This window comes from Piliocolobus tephrosceles, chromosome 18 (genome assembly GCF_002776525.5).
Source record: "Piliocolobus tephrosceles isolate RC106 chromosome 18, ASM277652v3, whole genome shotgun sequence".
NCBI classification, from domain to species: Eukaryota; Metazoa; Chordata; class Mammalia; order Primates; family Cercopithecidae; genus Piliocolobus; species Piliocolobus tephrosceles.
The window spans coordinates 9,825,734-9,852,810 of NC_045451.1; the positions used below are offsets into that span (position 1 = coordinate 9,825,734).

The 27,077-nt window shown below is 36.6% G+C and overlaps 1 protein-coding gene across 1 annotated transcript in view; it reads right to left on the reverse strand.

The window, feature by feature from the left end:
- DOK6 (docking protein 6) overlaps positions 1-27,077 on the reverse strand; it is a 422,926-nt gene that overhangs the window by 133,079 nt on the left and 262,770 nt on the right. Inside the window, exon 5 of the mRNA XM_023224190.2 lies at positions 12,245-12,434. Coding sequence (XP_023079958.1) covers positions 12,245-12,434 — 190 coding nt within the window. The remainder of the gene's footprint in view (positions 1-12,244; positions 12,435-27,077) is intronic.

The window sequence follows — 27,077 nt, forward strand, 5'->3', positions numbered from 1 at the left end:
ATATTAAAGAATAGAGTAGCATTAGTTTTTCATATATATTAATTGGAATCCAAGTAGATGCTGATTTTCCAAAGAAATGATTCAGACAATATACCAACTAATTGGTTTGCTTTTAATCAACATGAAAAGTAAAATTTAGTAAAAGTTCTACAAGTAACATAATTTTTAACAGTGTATGAAAATTGCAGTGGTTTTTATCAGATTTACTAAGGATGATTTTGTTTGAATATCTGTTACCTTGTTCGTCATTAAAAGATTCCACTATCATCGGGATTGTATATCCAAAGGTAATGAATTCCATAGGTGCTAAGTGCCTACAAAATATACTTGTAAATTAAAATATGTATTTGGAAACAGGTCTGAGGGAAAGCATATCATGGACTCAGGATCTCTGTGCATTTGTTTTCTTTGCTCCTCTAATAATATGAATTGGAGGTGTCTTATAAAGCCCATGTTCCAGGTGCCATATATGGAAAAGAAATTTGAAAGCTTTTTCTCATCTCTATTTGAAGGGTTGATTAACTCTTTCTCTGGAACTAGAGACCTAGCCTGAAGAGTAACAGCAGACAAACCAAAGCTAGAGGGTAGATCTAAGATCAGCAGCAAATGTTGAGCTTTATGCTCCCATAACCTCTGGTGTCTCTGTATCTTCTATTAAGATACAGCCTTGCTCTTGGGTCAGGTGAAAGTACAGCTAGTTTTGAATAAACCAAGCTACCTATTTCATCTAAGTCAACTCTTCATGGTAAAATAAACGGAACAAAAAATACCCAATTTCATTTGTCGTTTAATCGGTTTTTGTTATCCTATGATGGACTGCATTTAGGACAATTATGAATCAATGATCTACTTAGAAATATTAATGAAAAAAATCTATTGTCTGGAAGTTCTACACTTAACACTAATTTTGTTCTACATTAGCACTAATTTTGCTTTTTGTAATCTAGTATCTCCTTGGGTCAAAAGATAATGTTTTCCCATCTATTAGTAATTGCTGTTGGAACCTCTACCACACAAGTTCTTTGACCTCCAAACACAAAACCTGAGATGTATTAGCAAAGCTATGTTATCACAAGAAGAACGTGTGTTTTTGCAGCACTGTGAGATTTGGATTGGTTTTACTATGTGCAAATTGACTTTGATTCTTGAGTTGTATTCCCTTCATTTGTGAGAAGCATGAGAATACTTATTTTGTAGGACTTTATGCTATAATGTATGTGAGAATTAGAAAAATGTTTGGAATATATTCAGTGTCCAAAGAGTTAGTTTCTTCCCCTTTAAAGTTTTGTTAAACCTCTTCTGATCTGCTTCATTTACAGTAATGGAAATTATTAAAGAGTAAGTTTATAATTTTTCTTTTCCTGAGACAGGGTCTCACTCTGTTGCCCAGGCTAGAGTGCAGTGGCATGAACATGGCTCAGTGCAGTTTCAAACTCCTGGGGTCAGGTGATTCTCCCACCTCAGCCTCCAGAGTAGCTGGGACTAAAGGTGCACACCACCACGCTCAGCCCATTTTTTTTGTATTTTTAGTAGATGGAGTCTCACTATGTTGCCAAGGCTGCCCTTGGAACACGTAGAGCTCAAGCGATCTGGCAGCCTTGGCCTCCCAAAGTGCCGGGATTGTAGGCTTGGACAATGGTGCCTAGCCAGTAGTTTAATTTTTTTAAATGTCAAGTGACCAGGAAGTTATAATAAGATGGTGAAAAATCTAAGCAAGTAAAATATTAGAAGGAAATACAAGAGCAAAAAATAGTTTTGAAAGAACAGATTTTACACAATTTGAATTTTATTTATAACAAGAAAAATATCTTTTTTTACTCCTTTGCTAATGCTAAATAACCCAGATAATTTTAAATTCTTTAATTTTAGTAAAACATAAGACATTGTGAGTTAATTACCATGATCAATACATATATGTGTCTGTAAAAGATAATGAATTTATAATCTTTGTCTAGAATTTATTCAACACCAAGGAAAAAACCTTGTAAATACAAAAGCAACTATAATTTTTGACCTTCCTCCTAGACTTTTGTTGTGAGAGGTTTAACATTTTCCCAACAAAACTAGAAGACTTGAATCCACATGTATCAACTTATTTTTTTAAAAAAACTATTGCAATAAAAAATGGGAAAAAATTAACATTTGTGTCAAGGATAAGCTAATTTATTTGACTAAGAATGAAAAATATTTTCATTTATAAGGCATTTTGATGCCTTTGAAGACTTTGGCTATTGAATTTAAAAATAATAATTTCAGGACTCCATTCCTTAGCACTCATTAGAAGATTTCAAGCCTCACAGGTTGTGAGGCTAACGCATGTGGTTATCACCACCATTAAATAAGTGAAGCCAGAGTCATACGATGGATGTTCTTGAAGGGCACATTAACTTGTTTTGAAAATTCCCTTTAAAGATTTCATGAAATGTCCTAAACAAGGACAAAGTAGTGACACTGACAATCGCTCTCCCACAAAGAGATGCCCTGCTGTGCTTTCATACTCGCTTCATTGTTTGTAATCACGCTCCTGCAGCTCAAGCTACAAAATCATGCTCTGGTGTTTCAGCGTTTTTCATGAAAGAATGTTGATTTCTTCAAAGGAAAGGCTCCTTTTTGATTCCCTATATTGCCCTGTCCAGTGCTGGGCGTATAAAAAAAAAAAAATAGGTGTTTGCCAAATTTAATCATCTCTTATACCTGTATTACAGCTTTCAAAGCCCTTGTATCAAAGCACTTTTTTTTTTTTGGAGACAGTTATGCTCTGTCACCCAGGCTGGAGTGCAATGGCGCAATCTCGGTTCATACAACCTCTGCCTCCTGGGATCAAATGATTCTCCTGCCTCAGCCTCCCGAGTAGCTGGGACACTGGCACCCGCCACCATGCTCAGCTATGTTTTGTATTTTTAATAGAGAAAGGGTTTCACCATGTTGGTTCTCGAACTCCTGACCTCATGATGCCCCTGCCTCGGCCTCCCAAAGTGCTGGGATTACAGGCATGAGCCACTGCACCTGGCCTCAAAGCACATTATTTCATTTGATCCCCATATCAGCACTGAAGGATATAGCAGAGTATATTTTTATCAGGTTCTCACGGATGAGGAAATCAAGCCTTGGAAAGATTAATAGAAGATAACTGAAGGTGCAGGGAAAGTGCTGGCCCATGCAGAAGTAGAGTGATTCATTCTCCCATGTCGTTTCAAATCACGATTGCTCAGACTAGATTGCCCTAGGTACAGTGCGCATTATAAATTATTAACCTAGTTAAAGGATTCATTATTAAAATATCCTCCACAGTCACCAGATAGACATATCTAAAATTTAAATCTATGTTTACTTGCCGCATTAAAAAACACTCCTTGCTGCCTATAAGATAAAGTCCAATTTATTTTCTGACATGACATAGAAAACACTCCTGCTTGCAAGCTTTATCTGACTTTCTAACAAACTCTCTGCCCATTTTATTCTTACTGTAATCTCCAGCAGCTAAAATCCACTAAAGAACCATCCATGCTCTGCCCATGCTATGCATAGTGGAGAGTAACCTGACCCCTCTATCCTCATGCCAACCTCACACTTCACCTTGAAGTCCAACTCATTTTTTACGATTCGCTGTGCAGATCATCATCTTCAGGGAGCCTTTCCTGAGTCCCTACAATGAAATTTGGTGCCCGTTTACCTAGACAGGACTGGTCTCCAAATGTCTCATGCTCCTCTTCATTCCCTGCACCCAGCACAGTCTGGATACCTTATCACTAGTTCCCAACAAAGGGCTACAAACAGAAGGGACACCTGCTGAAGCCAGAGCATCTATTTTTTTGATGTAGGTGTTGTCCTGATTGTCTAGGACAGTTGCCCAGAATCGGAGTGGGACTAGCATGAGCGAGAGATCAGTTTCAGTTGCATAAACCACTGAGACTTTGTTCATCACTTAAGGATAAGTGTACTTGATCCTAATAGTGGTGCAGTGATAAGTGAATAAATAGCCCTAAAATGTGGGGCACTGAAATAGTGGCTGGGCCAGGGATAAAGGAAGGTAGTAAGCAAGCTGGGAGAATGATATTTAGCAGTGAGATACTCGGTAAAACTCTTGCCTCTTAGTAGAACTTGTGATAACTTGGTAGGCCGATTTCATGTCTTAAGAGTTTCTAGATTGTATGGACAAATGTGAAATTTAAAAATAAGAGGCTCTATTCTCCCTGTTGAAAATGGGCAATTATCCTTCCTGTTTCTTAAGGCATTTAACTTGAGAAAACTTTCGGTTGTAAGCACATTCTCCTCTCTTTGAAATGTAAATAATTCTTCTGAAAACCAGATAGATCTTTTGTTTGGCTTTAAGACCCTAAAATGCCTTTCGCAAGGACACATGAACCATGCCTTTGACACGTAAATCTGAAGGGAGATGCGGCCCCATCTCCTAGTTTCTGTGACAGAGGGTGCCTAATTTCAGGTGCTACTTCTCTCCAACTTGCAAAACTGTCTTTTGTCATAAAGATACAAGAAGTTTGTTTTTCCTCTGCATAAAGCCAATTAGTCAACCCAAATGGTTACCCCAATTGCAAGGATGAGGAATGTGTGACAAACGTTGCTGTCAAGTTCTCTTGCTTGTTTATCTTGAGAACCTGCATGTATTGAGTTGTACCTGGTTGGCTATATCCAAGGGTGGGATTCTCCTTCTGTCTGCAATTTCTTAGCAGAAGTAATGGAGTGTGTGTGTGTGTGTGTGTGTTTATCACCTTTATGAAGATTTCTGCATCGGGAGATACTGTTTTTAATTTTATTCCTCCAATAACATCTAGGGAAAGCGGTTAGATAACAATGTTAAGGGTTTGTTGACTGATAAGGTACTAAAAAGAAAGAGGGCTCTTAGAAGGAAATTGAGAAGTTTCAAGCAAAAACGAAAGGCATTTGAAAAATTCAAAACTAAAACTGGAAAAGAGAACTCGGAGACAGAGACATTTAATGAGTCTTTGACAAAAGCAAGTTAAAGCCGCCTCAAAGAAAAGAGCAGATTAAGTGTAATCTCCACACCTGCTGCTAAAACTTTTCAATTAAGGTGTGTCCAGGTAAAAAGCAGCTCAAGGGTAGGATGCCCATTATAATCTGTTAATTAGATAAAAAGGACCCAGGGCAAAGAATTGAGTGAGTGCTGCCCCTACAAAAACCTGACAAAGTCAAGACACCTTTCAAATCAAAAGACAGAGTTTTGGGGGAAGAAATAATCAGAGCAAATCTGAGAAGTAGATCTCAAAAACCAAAACCAAAACAAACCAAGAAAACACTTCCTTGGTACAAGTGATTGACTGGCACTAAATATACAAGAAATCTAGTAATATTTTGACAAACTTTTACAGGAAAAAAAGGCCCTAAATAAAAAATATAACTTGTTAAAATTCAGTAACCTTCAGATCTTTACTATAACTTCTCAGGGTAGAATGTGGGCTGAGAAACTTGCCACACTTCGAAGAGAACATTTTCCCAATGTCCAGTCTGAATATGGTCAAGAAGGATAATGACAAAGGAAACTCCTCCCGGTGGGCCGAGGGCAGAACCAAGTGGAACAGAGGATTGATACGTTCTTCTCAAAGAGCAGAATGAGGGCCCAGCCACATATCCTTGTTAATTGTGGATAAAGACCCTGAAGATACCTGGCAAGCAGCATTTCAGAATTACCAGGACCAGGGGCTGTTGCCTGCTTGCCTCCCAAACTTTCCCTTAGAACAGGAGTGTTTGCAGGGGTAGGCATCCCACCTCTCTTAAACCAGTGTTCCTTGGGCCAGGGTGGGTAGAGGGGAAAAAAATAACATCTTTTTCTGGATCGTTCTTTTGGAACTATAAGAAGTCATACTGGCCAGGTGCGGTGGCTCACGCCTGTAATCCCAGCACTTTGGGAGGCCGAGGCGGGCAGATCATGAGGTCAGGAGATCGAGACCATTCTGGCTAATAGGGCGAAACCTTGTCTCTACTAAAAATACAAAAAATTAGCTGGGTGTAGTGGTGGGCACCTGTAGTCTCAGCTACTCAGGAGGCTGAGGCAGGAGAATGGCGTGAACCCGGGAGGCAGAGCTTGCAGTGAGCCGAGATCACGCCACCGCACTCCAGCCTGGGTGACAGAGAAATACTCCACCTCAAAAAAAAAAAAAAAAAAAAAAAAAATATCTTGACCTGATGTACACACTGCTACAAATCGCCTGCAGACTCTGGACTTTGAGCTATAATCAGTGGCTTGCTGGATTGCTTTTTGGGTTGTTTCCCTTAAGGAACAATTGAGTGTGTAGGAAGAAGAGAAAAAAGGGATCTTTGCTCATCAGAAGATATGACTGTGGCAGAGACAATATGCTTACCAAATATTCCACATACTCCTCTGTGTTTCCCCACTTGCCCCCTTGCAGACGGGGGGTGGGCGTGAGGGGGCTGTGGGAGGCCACCTTCTGGATGGTGGGCTATTAATAGAAATAACATGCATTGCCACTGTACTCAAGTATTTAAATGTTTTGTATTACTCAGCCCAGGCTGCCATAAGAAAAACATGACACAGAGTAGGTGACTTAAACAATGGAAATGAATTTTCTCTCTAGAGGCTGGAGTCTGAGATCAGGGTGCCAGCATGGTTGGGCTCTGTTGAGGGCTTTCTTCCTGGCTTGGAAACGGTCACCTTCTTGATGTGTTGCCCACATGGTCGTTCCTCCACGTGGCAGAGAAGAGGGGCCGAGAGGTTTCTTCCACCTTATAAAGCCACCGATCCTATCAGATTAGGACCCCACCCTTATTACCTCATTTAACTTTAATTCCATCTAAAAGGACCTATCATCTCTGGCTCTTGTCATAAAGATATAAGAAGTTTGGGGGTTTGGGCTTCAACATAAGAATTTTGGGGAGAAACAACTGAGTCCATAGTATGCTTGTTGGAGAAGGTTCCCACCTTCTTCCCCTGCTATGCGTGGCAATGAGGTGGGTTAGCATGAAGACGTCTCAGTCACAAGATTGCAGCAGCCTAGGCTTCTGAATCCAGGTGCTCTGGTGATCTGTCCAAGCCTGCATCAAGCATAGCTTGAGTGGGAAATAAACCTTTGTTGTATTGAGCTATTGAGATTTGGGGTTGACATCATTAATGTTCTTAAAATGATCCAACTTAACCTATGTTCCTAATATATAACCCTCCTGGGATGTATTTTATTACAATTCCTATATTATATTGAAATGATTAGTTGGTCTATGTTACCAAGTACACTATGTGCTCATTGAGGGGTGGGGACTATGTTACCCATCTTTATTTCTCTAGTTCTTACCATAGTGTTCAATAAATGAAATAAAGTAGCCCAGAGAATAAATGAGGTTTCTGGTGCCAAAAAAGATTTAAATCATATCTAATTGAGTTTTAATTACAAAGTATAGAGTAGCAAAGTCCTCCATGAAAAAAATTTGCATCACGATGTAGTCAATGTTTTTTTTAAAAATCGTAGGTCTATATTAACCCTTGCTTTAATTCCAAAGAAATAATGCTAAGACAAATTGTTTAGGAACCTAGTGCCTTTTCTTTCCGTGTGTCTAATTTAGTAAATCTCTTGCTACGATAATACTAGGTCTGATTTTTTCCCCCTAGGAGAGAGCATTGATTAAATGACTTAGGAAATTGTTTTTATCGAGAAATGGAGACTCTGATCTTAGTTATTGCTCAATTAACTTTAAAGTTCAATACATTTTTATTGAACCCACACATACTTTAATGTGAATTGCTTTTTACTAATTGATCTGTAGGAATCACAATGACAGTTTTGGTCACCTTTTTAGGCTTCTTTTATTCTCATTCAGAAAGTTCCTAAACTTCATTCATAGTCATTAAATCAAGAATGTTTCTGGAATCAAGAAGATAAAGTCAAGAGAGATGTAAAGTTCTGGTTTGATCTCCTCCCGTGATTTGTGAAATGTCACCACATTGACTCCTAGGTTTCTGTATCCCAGGACACCACCCCAGCTGGCTTTATTCAAACCATGGAGCCATTCATTGATTAATTCCTTCATTCAACAGAAGCACGTGTTTTTACATTTTAGTATTTCTGAAATTGGGGTATATTTTGTTATGACATCGTCTAGGGAATAGCAGCCTCCAAATGATGGCTGCCAGGTGGTGGCAGTGATGTGGCTGCTGTTGCCTGTGTGCACAGGCTCAGGATTTCCTGACTTCAGTTGAAGCCCTGTGCAGTGCTGGTACTTCACGTCTTGTGTTTGACTATATTTTAGTTAATTGCAATTCTTCAGTGTTTCAGTCAAGAAATGTTTTAGGACCATTTGAAAGAGAAACACGTGACCTTGTCTAAAAACCTACTGTGCACACCTTCTGGTAGATAAAGTTTGCACCAACAAGCATAGAAAACTTGCAGGACAGTTATCAGTAGTTCAGAAGAAAATCTGAGTCACAGCAGTACACTCTTCTATGAAGAAATGTGTACCACTAACACTCTTGATGGCAAATCAAATGATATTTTGTAAAACAAAACAAAACAAAAAAACCCCTAGGGCATTGATAACTCTGGGTTAGCAGAGAAAAGTTGGCGTTCATATGTGAGAATGTTTTGGAAATTTCTTAACTTAGACCTTATAGCTTATATAACAATTCATATGTATTTATTATATTTGCATGCTTTTGTATCATATTTAAGAACTTTCTGCATTATCTTTCCTCTTAACCACTTGATTATGCATTAGAGAAAAGATTCTTTCTCTTTGCATCCCTGACCAACAAAGGTTTAGGAATAAGTTAAGCCTACCTATGACATCCCGGAATCCTTAATTGTATGACACATAACATTTGCTTCCACTAACAACCTTTTCATAATAACTATATAGAAATATTTAAGTATTATTTCACATTTCTAATTGTTAAAAATTAGTAACCAGGTTTTTCCCAGGTTTCTAAATGGAAACAATATTATCAAAGTTAGTGAGACACATATTTTAAGCACCAATTTTGTACTAGTAAGCATCAGGCTGAATATGGGTGTTTGTTTTGAAAAATAATTCACACAGAAGATCAGGGGCTCACCTAAATTTTGGCCATGCAGGCATTTGAACTCATCTTGATTTTTGCTTACAATATTTATGAGGTAATATGAAGTAAAAATATCAAGTCAGCAGTTAAATGAATTTTGTCTTTCACAGGATAAAATTGTACATAATCATGAATCTTATCACTCTCTGAAGGTCTGTTATTTTTTGTTGAGAAAATATGCTTGCATGGCAAATTGGTTGTTTTTACCTTTAAAATGCAAAGTTATGATTCTTATGGTAAAAGAGCAATTGCTCCAAGCTGATGTGAGACTATGAATACATCTCCCAGGCACCATGCTGTGCTGAGGACAATTACCATGGAGAGTTTCCTGGTCCTTGTTCTCCTTCTGCCCCATACTAGGTGAGTGCTCCTGGAGACTTATGACATATTATAATTATGGGGGTGACTGAAGGATGCTTCTCCAGAATAAATGATGTAGATCCATTCCTACTGTTCATGTCTACATTTCAGGTTTATAGTAGAATTTAACAATGCATTTGAAAAAGTGTCAGTGAAAAAAGTATTTTGATATATCTAATTATATTATTTTCACATGTAGTATTTGTACTAATACTACTGTTAGTACATATAGTAGTATAAATAAATGGATAAAATGTATACCAAATGACGTGCCTTGGGCAATGAGCTAATAAAACCTAGAAAGTGTTGGCCTTTGGCTTTGGTTTGCTAGGATGACTGGCCATGCCTTACCTGCCAATCTGCCCTCTAAATTGTCCCCAATCTCATCACCAGTGACCCCATCAGTCCAGACCCAGGGAACACAAAGTCCCACTTTTATTTCTCTAGTTAAAGTATGGACAAGACCTTCCCCCACTGGCTCCTTTTAACAAGAGCGAAATCATCTGGAATTTACAAAATAAATGCACAAAATTATGGATAATTTCTCAGTTTCTCAGTCACTAAAGAGCAAATGACACCCAAAATTTAGAGAAGGAGAAAAACACAAATGAACTGTGTCCAAAGAACAGAACTCTAATCTCAAAGACAAATGAAACAGGGGGAAAAAAATGATACCAAATTCCTCTATCAAATAGAAAGATCTTAAAAAACTAATGTGGACAGGTATAAATGGAGTGAAAATTCTGAGTAACCATTCTTCATGAAAGAAAGTGACTTATTTAAAATTTTGAGTGGCAGTCTACTGAAATGTTGTAACAGACAAAATAGTTAAATTGTTTTCCATAGAAACAGGAAGATAGGCATATCTAGAAGGATCCAAGGGAGGGGATTCTAGAGGTAGTGCTGGTAAATGATGCAAAAACAAAACAAAACCCCAACCCCAACAAAACCTCAACATCCAATTCATATATATATATATATGAATATACATATATATGAATACATATATATGAATTTACGTATATATATATGTAAAACTAACTGATATGGTTTGACTCTGTCCCCACCCAAATCTCATCTTGAATTGCAGCTTCCAAAATTCCCTCATGTTGTTGGAGTGACCCAGTGGGAGAGAATTGAATCACGGGGGCAGTTCCCCCCATACTGTTCTCGTGGTAGTGAATAAGTCTCACGAGATCTGATGGTTTTATCAGGGGAAACCCCTTTCGCTTGGCTCTCATTCTCTTGTCTGCCCTCATGTGAGACGTACCTTTCTCCTTCTGCCATGACTGTGAGGCGTCCTCAGTCACGTGGGACTGTGAGTCCATTAAACTTCTTTCTTTTGTGAATTGCCCAGTCTTTATCAGCAGTGTGAAAATGGACTAATACACTAACTTTTAAAGCCAGTAAAAACATAAGGTGCATCGGGCTGGGCGCGGTGGCTCATGCCTGTAAATCCCAGCACTTTGGGAGGCCGAGGCGGGTGGATCACGAGGCCAGGAGATCAAGACTATTCTGGCTAACACGGTGAAACCCCGTCTACTAAAAATACGAAAAATTAGCCGGGCGAGGTGGCCGCGCCTGCAGTCCCAGCTACTCTGGGGCTGAGGCAGGAGAATGGCGGGAACCCGGGAGGCGGAGCTTGCAGTGAGCCAAGATCGCGCCACTGCACTCCAGCCTGGGGGACAGAGTGAGACTGTCAAAAAAAAAAAAAAAAAAAAAAAAAAATCATAGATTTTAGGTCAGTGAATCTCTAAAACATGTCAACTCATTTTCATAGACATAATTTTTAAAATAAACATCTTAAAAATTCATTTTCTTATTAGAAATTTATATTTCCCAATGGCTATCAGAATGTGATTACACTATTACACTCTCAATATCTCGGTAGACAGAAATAGTTCAACAAGCTCATATGTACTAAGTCAACACAGGATCTAATGCTTTTCAGAGAAATCAGTGTGGTAGAGACTTTAATATTACCTTAGTGCAAAAGGGCCCCAGACTGGTAAAATTACTCCAGCTCAGGTTTTTTTTTCTCCTTAAAATTTTAAGAGACATGGGACCTACCCTAGCTGGCTAGACAGATGTGACCTTGAGTAAATATAGTTTTATAAGAAAAAAATTATAAACTTAAAAATATTATATCAAATGCAATGAAACCTCACTATAATTGTCCCCTGGGTGAAGACGGAAGCATTAAACATCTCCTTCTCATATAGAATCCCCAAACCTAAGTCTTATCTTGGATGTGTGACAATATCACAACGGAGTCATAGCATAAAGACAATGATTTGGTTGGTTGTATTTTATGTCTAAAGCCGTGTTTATTGATGATTGTGAAGCAAGGATTCATTTCAGACGCTTATGGATTTCAACCATATGCTGTGATCAAGAAAGCAGCATATTTGCCTAAAAGCAATATTTAAATAATTTTATTTAAAACTTTAAAAAATATTGTTTGCTTATTGAAAAACACTCAAACAAGACAAGCAAGGACATGCTACATTTAATTTTATGGAGATCCTTTTGAATACAGGCACACCAAAAATATAGTATTGTGAAAATCCTGCAAAAGATAATTACATTATTAAAATAATTACAAAACCAGTTTGAGTTTGATGGTAGTGTAAGAGACTGAAATTATTTTGAATGGGGTAATTAGCCTGCCAAAAAATTAACAGAATTGTATTGATATTATTAAGAATCTGAAGAAATTATGTATTTGCTAACTTTTACGCTGAATGAAAACAGCGCTCACGGAGGGCAATGATGGACAGAACTTTCTTTCAGGACTCTGTTATACAACTTCCCGCACTTGGTTGCTGCATTAGATCTTACCTTCCTGACTCAAATGTGAACCACGTTGAGTCCCGACCATATCTCCTCAGTGAGCTGAGAGGCCACATCACCAGTTTGACCTTGGCATTGTGGATATCCCAGAGATAGATATTTTCATGAGTGATCTGCATCGTGCATTCACCATAAATATCCAGATTTGGCGTAGGCATAAGATACACATTGAATCGCTCTGTGAAGAAACGAAGAATGGAGAAGATTAAGTGAAAAGAGGTGTGACCGTCTATGGCCGTATGGTATTAATTTGTTTATCTACAGACTGCAGGAAACGTTACCGCATCCCTTGGTGATATGGATAAACACTGTAGAACATTACATATTTCCAAATTTGAGACAAGGAGTTCATTAAAGTCTTCTGAATCATTAATTCACTCACTCAGTTAACAACTTTTCATGGCATGTATTGTCTATGGTGATGATTAAGTAGTTAAATTGTACAATGGAAAAATAAGGGCAAAACTTAAGGGAGTCTCTGCCCAAATTGTGCTTATAGTCTGCTCCTTCACACAACCTAAGTGGTTATCACGGATACAATTCCAGTGAGGACTATCTTATTTGCTCGACTTAGGCAAGATCTTACTGGATTTTTACCTTTGTTGACGTGAAGTATTTAATGCACACTCAGACTGACTCACTACTTAAGCACTGCAAAAATAATTTAGTTTGAATCTCAAAACAAATTGTAGTCATGGTCAAATTTAGCATATGATAATTGCAGATATTCATTACAGTCTTCCGCAGAACTTAAGACATTGCTTTGGTAAGCAAAATAAAAATACTTAACTTTTTTCATTCCTGGATATCCTATGGTCAAAAATATTATTAGGTAATCATTCCAAATCTTACTTTGTAATTGTGTATCTCAAAGGCTATTGCAAAGTTATGCTGCCTTTGGTTCCCATTTTAATGCATTAAATAGATTTTATTTTGAAAAATTAGTTTGTAAGTTCTCGGAAGTAAAAAACGTGGTATGCCTTACAACATACTCTATAAAGCATCCCTACTTCCTAGCACCATATCCTTGGTTTACAGTAAGTGTTCAATAAATATTAACTGTATGAATGAAGTACATCTATGCCATGATGAATTAGGAGATGCAAGAATTGAAGAATTACAAAAAAAGTCATGATAACAAAAAGTTTAAGAATTACTGGCAGATGTACCTCTGTGGGTTAGGACTTAATTGTGAATAGTGCTTTAAAGTCAGTGCTGTTGAATTAATTTTGAGAGATGAAATACTACAGCTGCAGATGGAAAATGATTGATATGTTTAGGAATGTACTATTCATAATATAATCTTAAGTGCTACATGTTTGCTGGTACTGAGCTGAGATTGTATAATAGATTATTTTCTTTCTATTTTACTTAGATATTTCACTTAGTAAGGATTCTCTGATGCCAAAAAAAAAAAAAAAAATTCGGATTCCAAATTAACATAAGCATGATAGCTTAACATTTACTAGCCATAAAGACAATATTTATACTCATGTGTCTTGATATTTTGGACAATAGCTTATCTAATAATTCAGTCTTTTAGATTATTGACCCATGAAACTAATATGTGTATGGATTTCACATTTCCTAAGAAATGACAAATTGCCATCAATTATATGGCTGAAAGCTGAAGAAAGAACATTGCCTCATTAATTATCTGCAATGAAAAGCCCAAATATATACATATTCCCAATAGCTTAAAATTCTTAGGTGCAACCAACTAAAGTATTAACATTTAGCATTAAACACATCACTCACATTCCCATCATAATTCCCACTCCAATGGGATTAGTAGTAAATCAAAGGGGCATGATCTTATATAAAACTATAAATGAAACTTGGACCCAAAGGGTTTACACAGGAATATAGACAATGCCTGAACATCAATCTTCTTTTCTTTGGCCAGGAACCTTTTGATAAATTTCAGCTCCTACATGTGGAATTAATCATATGTCAGTGATACCTGTTATGCATAGAGAAAATATTGTTACAGAAATGGAAAGCAAAACATTTCTTTACATTCTTTCCATCAATTCCAGAGTCTGAATTAGCAACCAAAATAACCATTGCAAAAATGCCAGTAAATAACATTTCTTCGAAAATATTGAAGTAAACATCATTAACCGGTATTATTGTTGCTTATGGCTATATTGACCCTTGATATTCATGCCCACAGTTTGATAGTTAAAAACATAGAATGTTTAAAAAAAAAAAAAAAAAGATCTTGACATTGAGTGTCCATCAAGTGGATGGTACATTAAACATGACCTGTAACAGTGGACCCAGAAGGACCATTACATTTTCACTGAAATGCTTGTGTACTCAAATGTTAGCAGATAAAGCCTAGGAAAAATACGAGAGTATAAGCATCGCACTGGACACTGGAGAAAGCTGAAAAAAATCAAGTAAGTGAATTTAATAAGATTCACATGATATAGCGCTCTATGTATCTCTACCTCCACCTCCGTCTCTATCTCTATGTATATCATCAAGGGCCATTTTTAAAAAAAGTAATTGGACAACTTGCCCTAAGGGAGTTTTTCCAGGGCCATCTCTAGTCTATACAAGCAGGTGAAATTTACCCGTGGTGTCCCTACCCTCTTGCCTGCCTGCCTTCTGCTTTCCCTATCCTCATATACTTTTTAACCCAGCAACTCAAGTCAACCCTTCTTGTTATGGTTTAGAACCCTCCAATCTTCCTTTGGATGCTATTTCTTGCAACTTTTGAAAGAAATTATACTAAGATATATTTTCAATTTTCAAGTATTCAAAATCTATTCTCTCCTAATGCCTAATTTCTAGGAATTTCAGATTCAATTAAAAAGTGAACAAATTTAATCCAGCAGAAAAACTAGGCACATAAAGATGAAGGCAGCACATTATGTTACGTAACTATACTTACCTGAATTCCATTATAATGAGGAAGGAAGCTTTCTGCATTGACAATGAATGTATCATCGTATTCTCTTAGTAGCATACTATACTTTGTTTTACTGAAACATATGTTAAGGTTTTGCTAGAAAGACCATTTCAAAATGGAGTGGCTAAAATTGGCTCCATTAAAGTTATTTTTAAAAAATTTTTATCTTTGTGAAACAATTCTATCAAGCAGGCATTTTAAATCACTCTCTAATTATGCTGCTTTTTAAGAACCCACATTTGGTTTTCATTTACTATACCGTTGGTTTTTCAGACCTCAGTGTGCGTTAAAATTACCTGGAGGCTTTGTTTAAACAGAATGCTAGACCCCCTCCAGTCTTATTTCTGGTACAACAGGGCTGGATTGGAGCCAGATAATTTACATTTTCCATTTATTCCCAAGAGATGTGGACACTGCTGCTCTGGGGACAACACTTTGAGAACTGTTGATTTGTGAAACTCACTTTAAAATATTGCTGGGGAAGTAGCAATATTAGAGAAAGCATGAGGAATGACTTTGGAAAATGATGCCATGTACCAGCAGAACAAAACAGTATTTTTTTTTTCCCCAAAAGTGTTATCTAATATCTGCCCAAATAAATTAATCCCATCTCAACCGATTCGTGTCTGATTTTGTAAGAAAGAGTTCTTATGCTAATTGGAACAAAAGAAGAGACAGGAGCATAGGAAGAAAGGCGATGTATGGAAAATGGTTTACAATTTATCAAGATACATGTATTCCAACTATTTTCCTTATCAGATGATTGACAACAACAATAAAACATTACTAAAGAAAACTAAACAACACATTCCCAAATACCCAAAAGTACTGAAAAGGAGACTAATTGTCTAATAATATCCTAAAACATAAATATTCTGATAATCTGTGAAGACTGCTGAATGTATGAAAAAACAAATTTTTGAAAAGGTTATGTAAAAACAAATATCAAATCAAAATGTGTTCATTTATATAAGATTTTAAATTAGAGTTAACAAGTCCAAACACATTGCCCGTGAATTTGTACATTGGTAAAATGTAGAGTCCCATATTAGCTAATATGTGAGAAAGTATAATTTTATTTTAAATGGTTAGAAAAAAGGTGGAATATTTATTAAACATTATAAATATATAATTATACTATAATAAAGTATACACATAATTTTATTATAATAAATATAAATATTGCATCCAACAAAGATGCTAGTATTGAATCTGCAATTATGTTTGCAAGGGCATCTTTTTCACTAAAGCTGAATGATGAGAGGTCCAAAGGAATAGGCCATGCCCAGAGAAGGCCTGAGATACACAGGGGTAAGGCTGCAACTACAACAAGAGTCTAGACGGGGCTGCGAAACAAGGCTTAGATGAATTGAACAGATCAAGGGTCTGGCAAGACAGGGTGACTGCACTCAGGGAAAAGGGGCAGCGAGGTTCCAGATGTGGAGTGAGAGCAGACTGAATGGGTCATCAGTGCCGAGAAGAACTGAAATCTTCCCGGTCAGCCAGTGAGTTTTTAAATAGATCTATTTTATACAGGAACAAATCCAAGTATAGTTGTGAGTCTGAGACTGGCAGGTGGAGGTAAGTGGAGCTCGCAGTTGCTTTGAGAAGCAAAGGATCAGAGACGGGGATTTCTGACAAGAAGTAACACACAGAAAACAAACGGGTAACAAGTCCTTCAACCCCTTGATAATTCCCTTTTGTAAGAATATAGATGGAAAACTATGTTTAATGGAGAACTGCACAGGAAAACAGACATATCTGTTCAGCTAAATTTCCCTTATGCTAGGTAGAAATATATAAATAAGGCTTTTGGAATTTATGTATTAAATAACTGTGCATCTAGCACATGGTGAACAGTCAGTGCATTGTGACTGCATAGACATAAAATGGATTTTTGCACGTTAGAAGAAATTTGAAAAATGTCTACTGGAAGCCAATAGATTTTTTTTTTTTTTCAAAGAAGTTTCAGTTGTTAGCTTGTTACTGAACACTTTTATCCACTGTATTCTATTTCTTCCTCTACTCCAGAAATCATGGGTTTGAAGGCTGGGTCAAAAGAAAACAATGGAACATGGAACCAAGTGTTACACCTAAATATTCACAAAACAAGAGATTCATAGATATTAACTCATTAGGTTTTCCACAGAGAGGAGTTAAATCTAACATTATCTTCAGCTAAGTGAGTAAATGTGAACTCTATACTTTTACCTTCTCTTCCTGTTAAAAGCCAAAAATAGTTCAAAAGAAGAAACTACAAAAGGAAAGGCACTATTGATTTAGATCATTGGTGACATAATGATTTAGGCTGTAAACAATTCCTTGTGTAAAACGGAACCTGTATCCCTCATAAGGCTTAAATATTTGTTAAAATTTATTAATTAAAATATCTAGGCATTAAGTTAACTAACGTAAATAAAATTAATACATAAATGTATACAGTAGATGTAAACTGGTTATATAATGATTTAAAATAGCTATAAGTATTGTTTGTCTCATAAGTATACATAACTAGAGTCACAGTCAAAACTTGAATGGCCTGGGCCTATCTGAGCGTAAACTGCCGATGTCAACCCTAAATAGGAGAATTTCACTTCATTGTTTCTATTAACGAGTGATTCCATAAAGTTAAGACTCACTTCTATATACAACTAACCATTCAAAATAACTTTAAAGATTTAACTGAGATTCTCTGATGGCAGGAGTCCTCAAATTTGTTTCAAAATATCACATGATGAAAAACCCAATATTTATGGAAGACATTGTTTAGGTTCAACCTGTGTTACTGTAGCTAATTCATTAAAAGACCCAGATTTAGTAGGGTGCAATTTAGGAAAATGGTTTTTCTTCCAACCCTGCTCTCACACAACTATGAAATTTCCTCTCCTTGCCCCTGGCAGTATCTCAGGCAGAGATTAGTGCTTAATTCACTATCGCCCATAAGGATATTGTCAACTTCATGTCTCAGATGAGATGGCTGGTGTAATTTGATAATTTTAAAGTCTCAAATGGAAGTTTCTCCTCTTTCAGGTCAAGTCCATTACTGAGAGTCCAGCAATGAGAATGAGAAAGATAGAATATGCTTTTTCCTGCTTGTTCCATCACCACCTTTCCATGGCGACTCCCCCTGTCCCCCTTTCTTTTGCTTTTGACTTCTCCAGGGTAAGAATAATGAAAAGAGGGTAAATTCCTTCTAAATAGTTGTTACTATTGAAAGTTCTTTATTTTTGAATTCTTAATGACAAGATGTATTCAAATGCTCTCGCTCTCTTTGGGGCATACGGTATGTTCCTAAGAACCATCCCAACTCCTCCGATGTCTCCCCTGCTCCCTGAAGGGGAGGTGCCTTGATTAGACATGGAGCCTACTACCCTTAGCTTCTATTTTCTGCGTTCCACCTTTATCTTTCTGCTGGAGCTCCTTCTCACAGACACAAGAGCTGTCCGGGTGTGGGTCTTTTCAAGATGAATCAAGCTTAGCTAACTGTAAGGTGTGCACTTGTCCCACCGAATGTGGCAGGGTATCTTGTCCAATTGCTGACCCATTCTCCTCGTTTGGCTATCACAAACCGCCTCAGAGCCATCCTGCATCCTGATCTCAGGTTCACCATGGTGAAAACTGAAACCACTACTTCTGCAAACTCGGGTTCTTCCCCCAAACTCTCTTGCACACTGCCCAGATGCCAGCTGGGGCAGCACGACTTGATTCTACAGTTCTACCAGCATGGGTGAGGTGAGAAGCCAGTCTCCCCTCCTGACAAACAACCAAATTCTACAAGTAGTTCTCTTGCCCTTCCTCTTTCATGGGGCTTGAGGGGGTTAAATGCCCCCTCCTTTCTACTCTTCTCCTATAAAAGACTTTCAAAGAATTATCTTCATGTCTCTCTTAACATTTCTTGGTTCTTTTCACCCACTATCCACAGCTCTGTGGCTGCAGTACAGAGAAAATAAAGTCCAATTCTAGATATATATATATTTTAAGATGGAGTTTTGCTCTTGTTGCCCAGGTTGGAGTGCAGTGGTGCTATCTCATCTCACTGCAACCTCTGCCTCCTGAGGCAGTGATTCTCCTGTCTTAGACTACCGAGTAACTGGGATTACAGTCACCTGCAACCACGCCCAGCTAATTTTTGAATTTTTACTAGAGACGGGGTGACTTTCTCCATGTTGGCCAGGCTAGTCTCAGGTGATCCTCCTGCCTCAGCCTCCCAAAGTGCTGGAATTACAGGTGTGAGCCACTGTGCCTGGCCCAATTCTATATTCTTTAACACTTCTTACCTACCAATTAAAAATGGGTATGAAATTTTAGTAAGAATACAAAACTGCTAAATGGTATTTAGGCAAAACACCAGAGACATTGGTCTAATATTAAGTGTTGATGAGTAAGTCCTCAAGAATCTGGCATTAGAAAAACTAATGCTTTATATTAGTTTTTCTAATATATATATCTAATATCTAATAGATATACCATAATAATGATTTATTATTGAGTTTCATATCAATTTGGAATCTAGATTCATCCCATTGTTTCAACAGTGTGCTTTGTTTTTTTCTTAATAGTTATAAGAAATGCCTAATGGAACTAAATAGAGCCAGATATTACACAGAAGATGAGACATTTCAAGATCGTTCTGTTCTTTATAATCTTATCTCCAAAATTTCTATAGCAGACGATTATTGCAGTGGTCACTCTTCAATTCTAGCAGCTTTAGAAGCTGAACCACACTGAAAAAGCAGATGTTTGCACATTTAGACACATCCTTAGATCTGTATAATACAATTAAACCACGAATAAACAAAACATGATTTGTGTTTGTCAAAATTTGTAGAACTCTTCAGAAATTGTGACTCCATCTCCACCACAGAACTAAAATTCATCAAAATTTATTTTATTATGTGGAAACAGCAATAGATTTAGTTGCCAGATGCTATCTGCCCAGTATCGAGGATCACTGTGAATCGGAATGCTTGCATTTGTTGATCAATCAGCAGTACTTAAAAAAAAAAAAAAAAAAAAAAATCCACAGCATCTTTTTAAAATTCCCCAGAAATCTCTTTTTTGCTTTAAAAAAAATTGACTATTGCATGGATTTTATCTGCATTTCCAAGTAAAGCATGTTCATGGCAGCAAATATGGTAAATTATTTTTAAAAATTAAACTGCTAAACCTTAGAGATTTCTGTTATACTGTATCTTAACATACAAAAAATTCACACACAATTATTACACTGAAAGTATTTAACCTTGTATATTGCACTTATAAGCATTTTCAGACACTATTAAATATTTTAAGGGGCTAAAAATTTTAAGAAATGCATAATATTACACTATATAGCTATGCCATAATTTATCTGTTAATGAATATTAAAAGTAAGCCAATTTTCATCTAAATTAAGATGCAATAAAATAACCAATTTTTAGCTCAATTTGCTGAATAATTCAGTCCTTTTATATTGGTTCATAGAGTTTACTATATTCTTTATAAATTTTAGATAATTTTTAATATCTTTAACTTACACTGAGTACTAAAATCTGAATCACTGGAGCAAATACTATAAACGTATAAGAATCACACATTGCTAAACTGCTTTCCAGAAATTCCTTACCAATAAATATTCAAAATACATAGAGTGAGTAATTGTAAATGTCTTTTGCCAGATTTATCAAAAATTATATCTACTGTTTTTCTTGATTGTGAGAATTCTGTATATTGGAAACTTTCCTGAAGATGTTTATGACAAATCTCAGATTTTCATTGGTTTTGTTTATATTACTTAGAAAACAATTTTATTTAATTTTTGTAATAAGTCCTTCATTCTTGAAAGTGTGAACTATATTGTGAAATATAATGGAATGTCCGTATCTTACGTATAATGTTCTGTTAGTTTTGACAAAGGCACAGCAAAGACATGCAACACTTCTGTCCCCACAGAAAGTTATCTTACTCCACTTTTCAGTCGTCCAGGTCCTCAGAACCACCACTGATCTGATTTCTAACACTGTTAGGTTAGTTTTGCTTATTCTCTACAAGGTTCTTGTGGACTGATACCAGCACATCATGACTTGATTCCATCTGTCACTTTCCTTTTTAATTTTTTGATGGTATTTTCTTGATGAGCAATAGTTTGAGTTTTGATGAAGTTTCTTTTTATAGTTTGTGCTTCTGGTGTTTTATATAAGAAATCTTTATATATCTCTAAGTTGCATCCATCTTAAATTGATGTTTAACTGTGGTGTGTATAGGCGTTCAGATTCATCATTTCACACAGATATCCAGTCATTCTAGAACAATTTATTTTCAGATGTTTTACTGTTCTCATTAAAATGACTAATAAGCTTATGAAAAAGAGCATTGTCCTTGCTTTGGGAGGCTGAGGTAGGTGGATCATCTGAAGTTAAGAGTTTGAGACCAGCCTGGCCAACATGGTGAAACCCCGTCTCTACTAAAAATACGAAAATTTGACAGGTGTGATTGGAGAGGGGGGAGGTGCCTGTAATCCCAGCTGCTCAGGAGGCTGAGGCAGGAGAATCACTTGAACCCAGGAGGTGGAGGTTGCAGTGAACTGAGATCGTGCCACTGCACTCCAGCCTGGGCAACAGAGCGAGACTCCGACTCAAACAGCAACAACAACAATCAACTATTTGTCCACATATGTGTGTGTCTATTTCTTTCTATTCTGTTCCCTGGATCTCTGTAGCCTTTGTCCTAACTGTTCTAACTTATAGTAAGACCCGTAATTAGGAAAGACACCCGTTTCAACTTGGCTTTTCCTTTTCAAGATTATTTGGCTCGTGTTGGTCTTTTGCCTTCCAAATTCATCTCAAATTGACTTGTCAAGTTCTAGAAAAAAACATGTCTAGTTTACTGGGATTATGTTGGATTTACAGATCAATCTGTGAAGACTGATATCTTAATGACATTAAGTGTTCCAATCATAAAAGTGGTTTATGATTCCATTTATCTAGACCTTTTAAAATTTCTCTCAGAAATATTTAGTTTCCAGTGTAGGGGCTTGGTGCATCCTTTGATAGTTTATCGCTCAGTATGTGATGGTTTTTCATGGGTTTGTAAAAGGTATTTTAATTTTTAATTTTATAATAGTTAATTGCATTATATAAAATATAAGTATATATTAAAAAATTTGAATACCAACTTGTTATCCTGCAACATCATTGAATTCATTTGTTAGCTGTAGTTACTTTCTGGTAGGATTTTAGGGTTTTCTGAGTACACAATCTAGATTATAATTTTTTGTAATTTTAGTTTATTTTCTTGTCATATTACATAGACTTTCAGCAAAATGTTGACTAGAAGTAATGAGAAAGATATCTTTGTCTTATTCCCAACCTTAAGAGAAAAACATTCAGTACTTTACTCTCAAGAGTGATCTTTACTGAGAGCTTTCCAATGATGTTCATTTTGTTTCCTTTTGGTCCTAGGTTTTGTGGGTGTGTGTTTGAGAAAGAGTTGAGCTGTCACCCAGGCAGGAGTGCAGTGGTGTGATTGCAGCTCACTGCAACCTCTGCCTCTTGGGCTCAAGCAATTCTCCTGCCTGAGCCTCTGGAATAGCTGGGACTACAAGTGCGTGCCACCACACCTGGCTAATTTTTGTATTGTTAGTAAAGATGGGTTTCACTATATTGGCCAGGCTTATCTCGAACTCCTGATCTCAAATTATGTACCCGCCTCAGCCTCTCAAAATGCTGAGATCACAGGGGTGAGGCACCATTGTGCCCGGCCTCTATTCCTTGATTTCTGAGAGTTGATTTCATAAATGAATTTTGAATTTTATCAAATGCTTTTTACAGATGAATTATAATAATCACATAATTTTTCACCCTTCATGGATTAACATAAGGAACTATTTTGATGGATTTCTGGGATTCTTTCATTATTGGGCTACGCCAACATTGGTCAGGGTGTATTATCTTTTTTGTATAATATTGGATTCAATTTCTTAATATTTTAAAAGCCATTTTAGGTTTAGGTTCATGAAAGATACTTGCCTGAAATTTCCTTTACTTGTATCAACTTGGTCTGGTTTCAGGTATCTGAGTTATAGTGACCTCATAAAATGAGTTGTGAAATGATCTCTCCTTTGTTTTCTGAATAGTTTTGCATAGTATTAGTATTATTTCTTATTTAAATGTCTGATATAATTTAACAACTATATGGAACTAAAGTTTATGTATTGGAAGTTGTAGAACAACATTATTTTAAAAAAATGTTTATAGAGCTTTTTTGATTTCCTATTTCTCGAGTAAGATTGTGTAATTTGAAACCACTGAATGATAGGAAATTAGATTATTTTAACTCAATCTAAGAAAAACTGTTTAAATAAAAATTTATTCAAATTTGTTATTAAAGCTAGTGTCATATTATCTTGTTTTATTTATTATGTGTGGTTCCTGTTTCCTTTTTTATAATTATCTTCATCCAGTGAACTTTAGAGGTATAAATGATATGTTGCTTTATTTTCCAGAGCTATAAGATACTATTTTGATTTTTCCATTATGGCAGATGGAAAATTTAGGGCATTTCCTCCTCCCCCAAATCCCCCCTCAAATTTCTTTAATATTTATTGTTGTATAATCTGGGATTTGGGAATAATATTGTTGCTATTAAGGTCTTAATCTGTGCTCAAAGACAAATGTAGAGCTTTATACAATATATTAAAGTGAAAAGCTACAGATTAGTTATTGAAATATCTATCTCCAGAAATTTGAAAAATAACCAGCAATGAAGCCCAAAACTGTAGAGCAAGTGAATTATTAGTAATAGTCAATGAGAACAAAAATGAATAGAATTAGACAATATATATACAAAGTTTGCCAGGGCTGTTATAGCAAAGTACCACAGACTGGGTGGCTTAAAGATAATTGTTTTCTCACTGTTCTGGAGACTGGAAGTCCAAGATGAAGGTGCCAGCAGGGTTGAATTTTTTTTTTTTTTTCTGAGGTGCCTCTCTTCAGCTTGTACTGGGCTATTTTCTTCCTGTATCTTTATATGGTTTTCCCTCTGTGTCTACCTGTGTTCAAATTTCCTCCTCTTACAAGGACACCAGTCATATTGGATTACGGCTCACCTTTATACTCTCCTTCTGCCTCAATTACCTCTTTAAAGGTATAATAAGTACTATCACATTCTGAGGTATCAAGGGTGTTGGGACTTCAACATACACATTTTGAGTGAAACAAAATTCAGCCCACAAAATACAGAAAAGAGGTTTAACACATAGGCAAGCATCTAGTGATGCCGACTAAGAAAAGAAGTCACACATGACCAAAAGGAATGAATGCAAAGGATGCCACCATACTATAAAAAGATGTTAAAACGATAATGCAAAGATACTAGGATGAAATTTTTGCCAGTAATTTTGAAACTTTTCAAGCAATGGGCAAAAATCAATGGTAGTTTTTTTTAAAGCTAATTATAATTGACAGTACGTTACCCCCAGTTTTCAAGCTTTCATGTATATATGAGCATCACTGGAATTGTTAAAATTGAAGTGTCTGGGCTCCACCTCCCGATGTTTACTTTGTAGGTGTGGGTGAGCCCAAACTTCCCTTGTTTAATGCGCAGCCGACGTGAATGTGATGGGGATGTTCACACACATCCCAGAGAAACTGACTTTCCTGCCAGGCACTGTGCTGCCTGCTTTCCTAGTCATATCTTATTTAGTCCTCACGACAATCTTCTGAAATAAGGATTGTCATTATCCTCAATGTGCAGAGTAAGAAGCAGAGATCAAGAGAATTTTACTAATCTGACCAAGGCCGCATAGCATGTAAAAACTAGAATAGAACTTGATGACATACTAACTTTGTCAACTTTTTCTGACAGGCTATGTATTTGACTTTCCAGCTTCATACAATATTTTGTTTCAGTACAGCAGGAAAAAGAAATGGACAATCAAAACTTACGTGTACCAAAAAATGAAATGCCAATATTATATGTTGAATTTATAAAGACTATATTGTTTCTTTTTGTTAAATTGCATTAATTTTCTATCAAAGGAGAACTCACTTATCCCATTTTTTTTTTTTTTGTTCAAAGTTCAATCCCTGAGCACCCTTACCTTTTCCTCTGAAAGCTGGCAGAACTGATGTAGTCACAGGAGTTGGCAGAGGAAAAGTGGTTGTCTTATCTCATTTCTATGCACCTGTATGCCGAAAAAGTTCCTTGTCTCTGCTTTCCTGTGCCATGTCAGTTTCTGCTTCCAGATAATATCTGGGGTCCAGTCTGCATCTAAGGAAAAGTTGAGCACCCTCTCCATGCCACACTCAGTTTGGAGAAAATTCAGGTTCTTTACTTTCTTAAATCTCTCTGGCTTCCAATAACATTGTCTGCTAATTGTCCTATGCCTTTCATTAAATTCATTAGGGAAAATCACATTCTAGTCTTCTTTTGAAGAAACCTCCAATTTATACGAGATGATATAAGCAAGTATCACTACCCACTTGACCTCCCATGGAAAGAGGAAAGGCAAGGAAGCGATCTATTTCTTTTTTTCCATCAAACACTTCTTTTCCAAGCCACTCTTTTCATCTTGTTGCACATACCTGGGAGCAGTAATTCTGGATTCAGTATTCTCCCCCAAAAGCCTTTCCCCTTACATAGATGTGAATGCTTTCAAAATCTGCATCTTTATTCTTACTGTGCGGAGGGGATGTTCCCAGGGCAAAAGAACCAGGATCGGTCCTTTGGTGCTTCAAGATATTTCTTCATGCATACATCTCCTTTATAAACAGTACAGTTAGACACAGAAAAATGGATCATTTAGATTTGACATTGTGAGAAGAGAAGCACTACAAAACATCTTTTGCTTTCCTGAAGCATATATGGCAAAGTATAGGGAGAAATAAATATAGCTTTGACCTTTTTCTGGTGTAGTGTGTATTGAAGACCACGTGAGAAAAGTGGTGGTTGTAATTTGTATTTTTCAAAATTATACGTGGTGTCTGTATAAATCAAATAATAAAAGTAAAATGGTACAACACAATGGTAGGCAAAATTGCTATGGTTACATTCAAGACTTTGTGTTGCATCCATTAGTGTCATCTTATTTCTTCTAGAGGGGCTGCTTCCGTAATCATTGCCTTTCAGCTTTCCCTGTAGATAATAACCTCTGTTGATTATATCAGCATTTGTAAATATGTGTTTCATGGAACACAAATCCCATAGGATATGAATACATGTTATGTGCAGAAGGAGGCACCTACGTCACGTGAGTTTGGGAAATGTTGGGTTATACAAAGTTAAACAAATTTATTATAGGACTTCTCAACAGCTTTACTAATGTATATTGTGACTATCATGCAGGGCTGGTATTTGTTTCTTAGGGCTATTATAACAAAGTACCAACAACTGGTTGGCTTAAAATAACAGAAATATATCATCTCACAGTTCCGGAGGCTAGAAGTTTGTAATCAGAGTGCTGGCAGGGCCATCCTCTCTCTGGCTGCTCAACAGAAGAATCCTTTCTGGCTTTTTCTAGCTTCTGGTGTTCATGGACAATGCTTGATGTTCCTTGGCTTGTGGATGCGTCATCACTCCAGCCACATGACCATCTTCTTGTGCATTTTCATGTGCATCTTCACATCATCTTCCCTTGTCCATATCTGTCTGAGTCCAAACCTCCCCTCTTTATAGTGACATATTAGATGCCATTGGATTATGGCCAACCCTAATTACCTCATTTTAACTTGATTGCCTTTACAAAAAAAACTATTTCCAAATAAATTCACATTCTAAGTTATGGAGGGTTAGGACTTCAACATATCTTTTTGGAAGGGATACAACTGTCATACAGTATCAAGTTCAGGCGATTGATTCCCTCGCTTCAGGGAGCAGATCGTCATCATCGGCAGAGTAACATTTTCAGGAACTCACTTTGGGCAA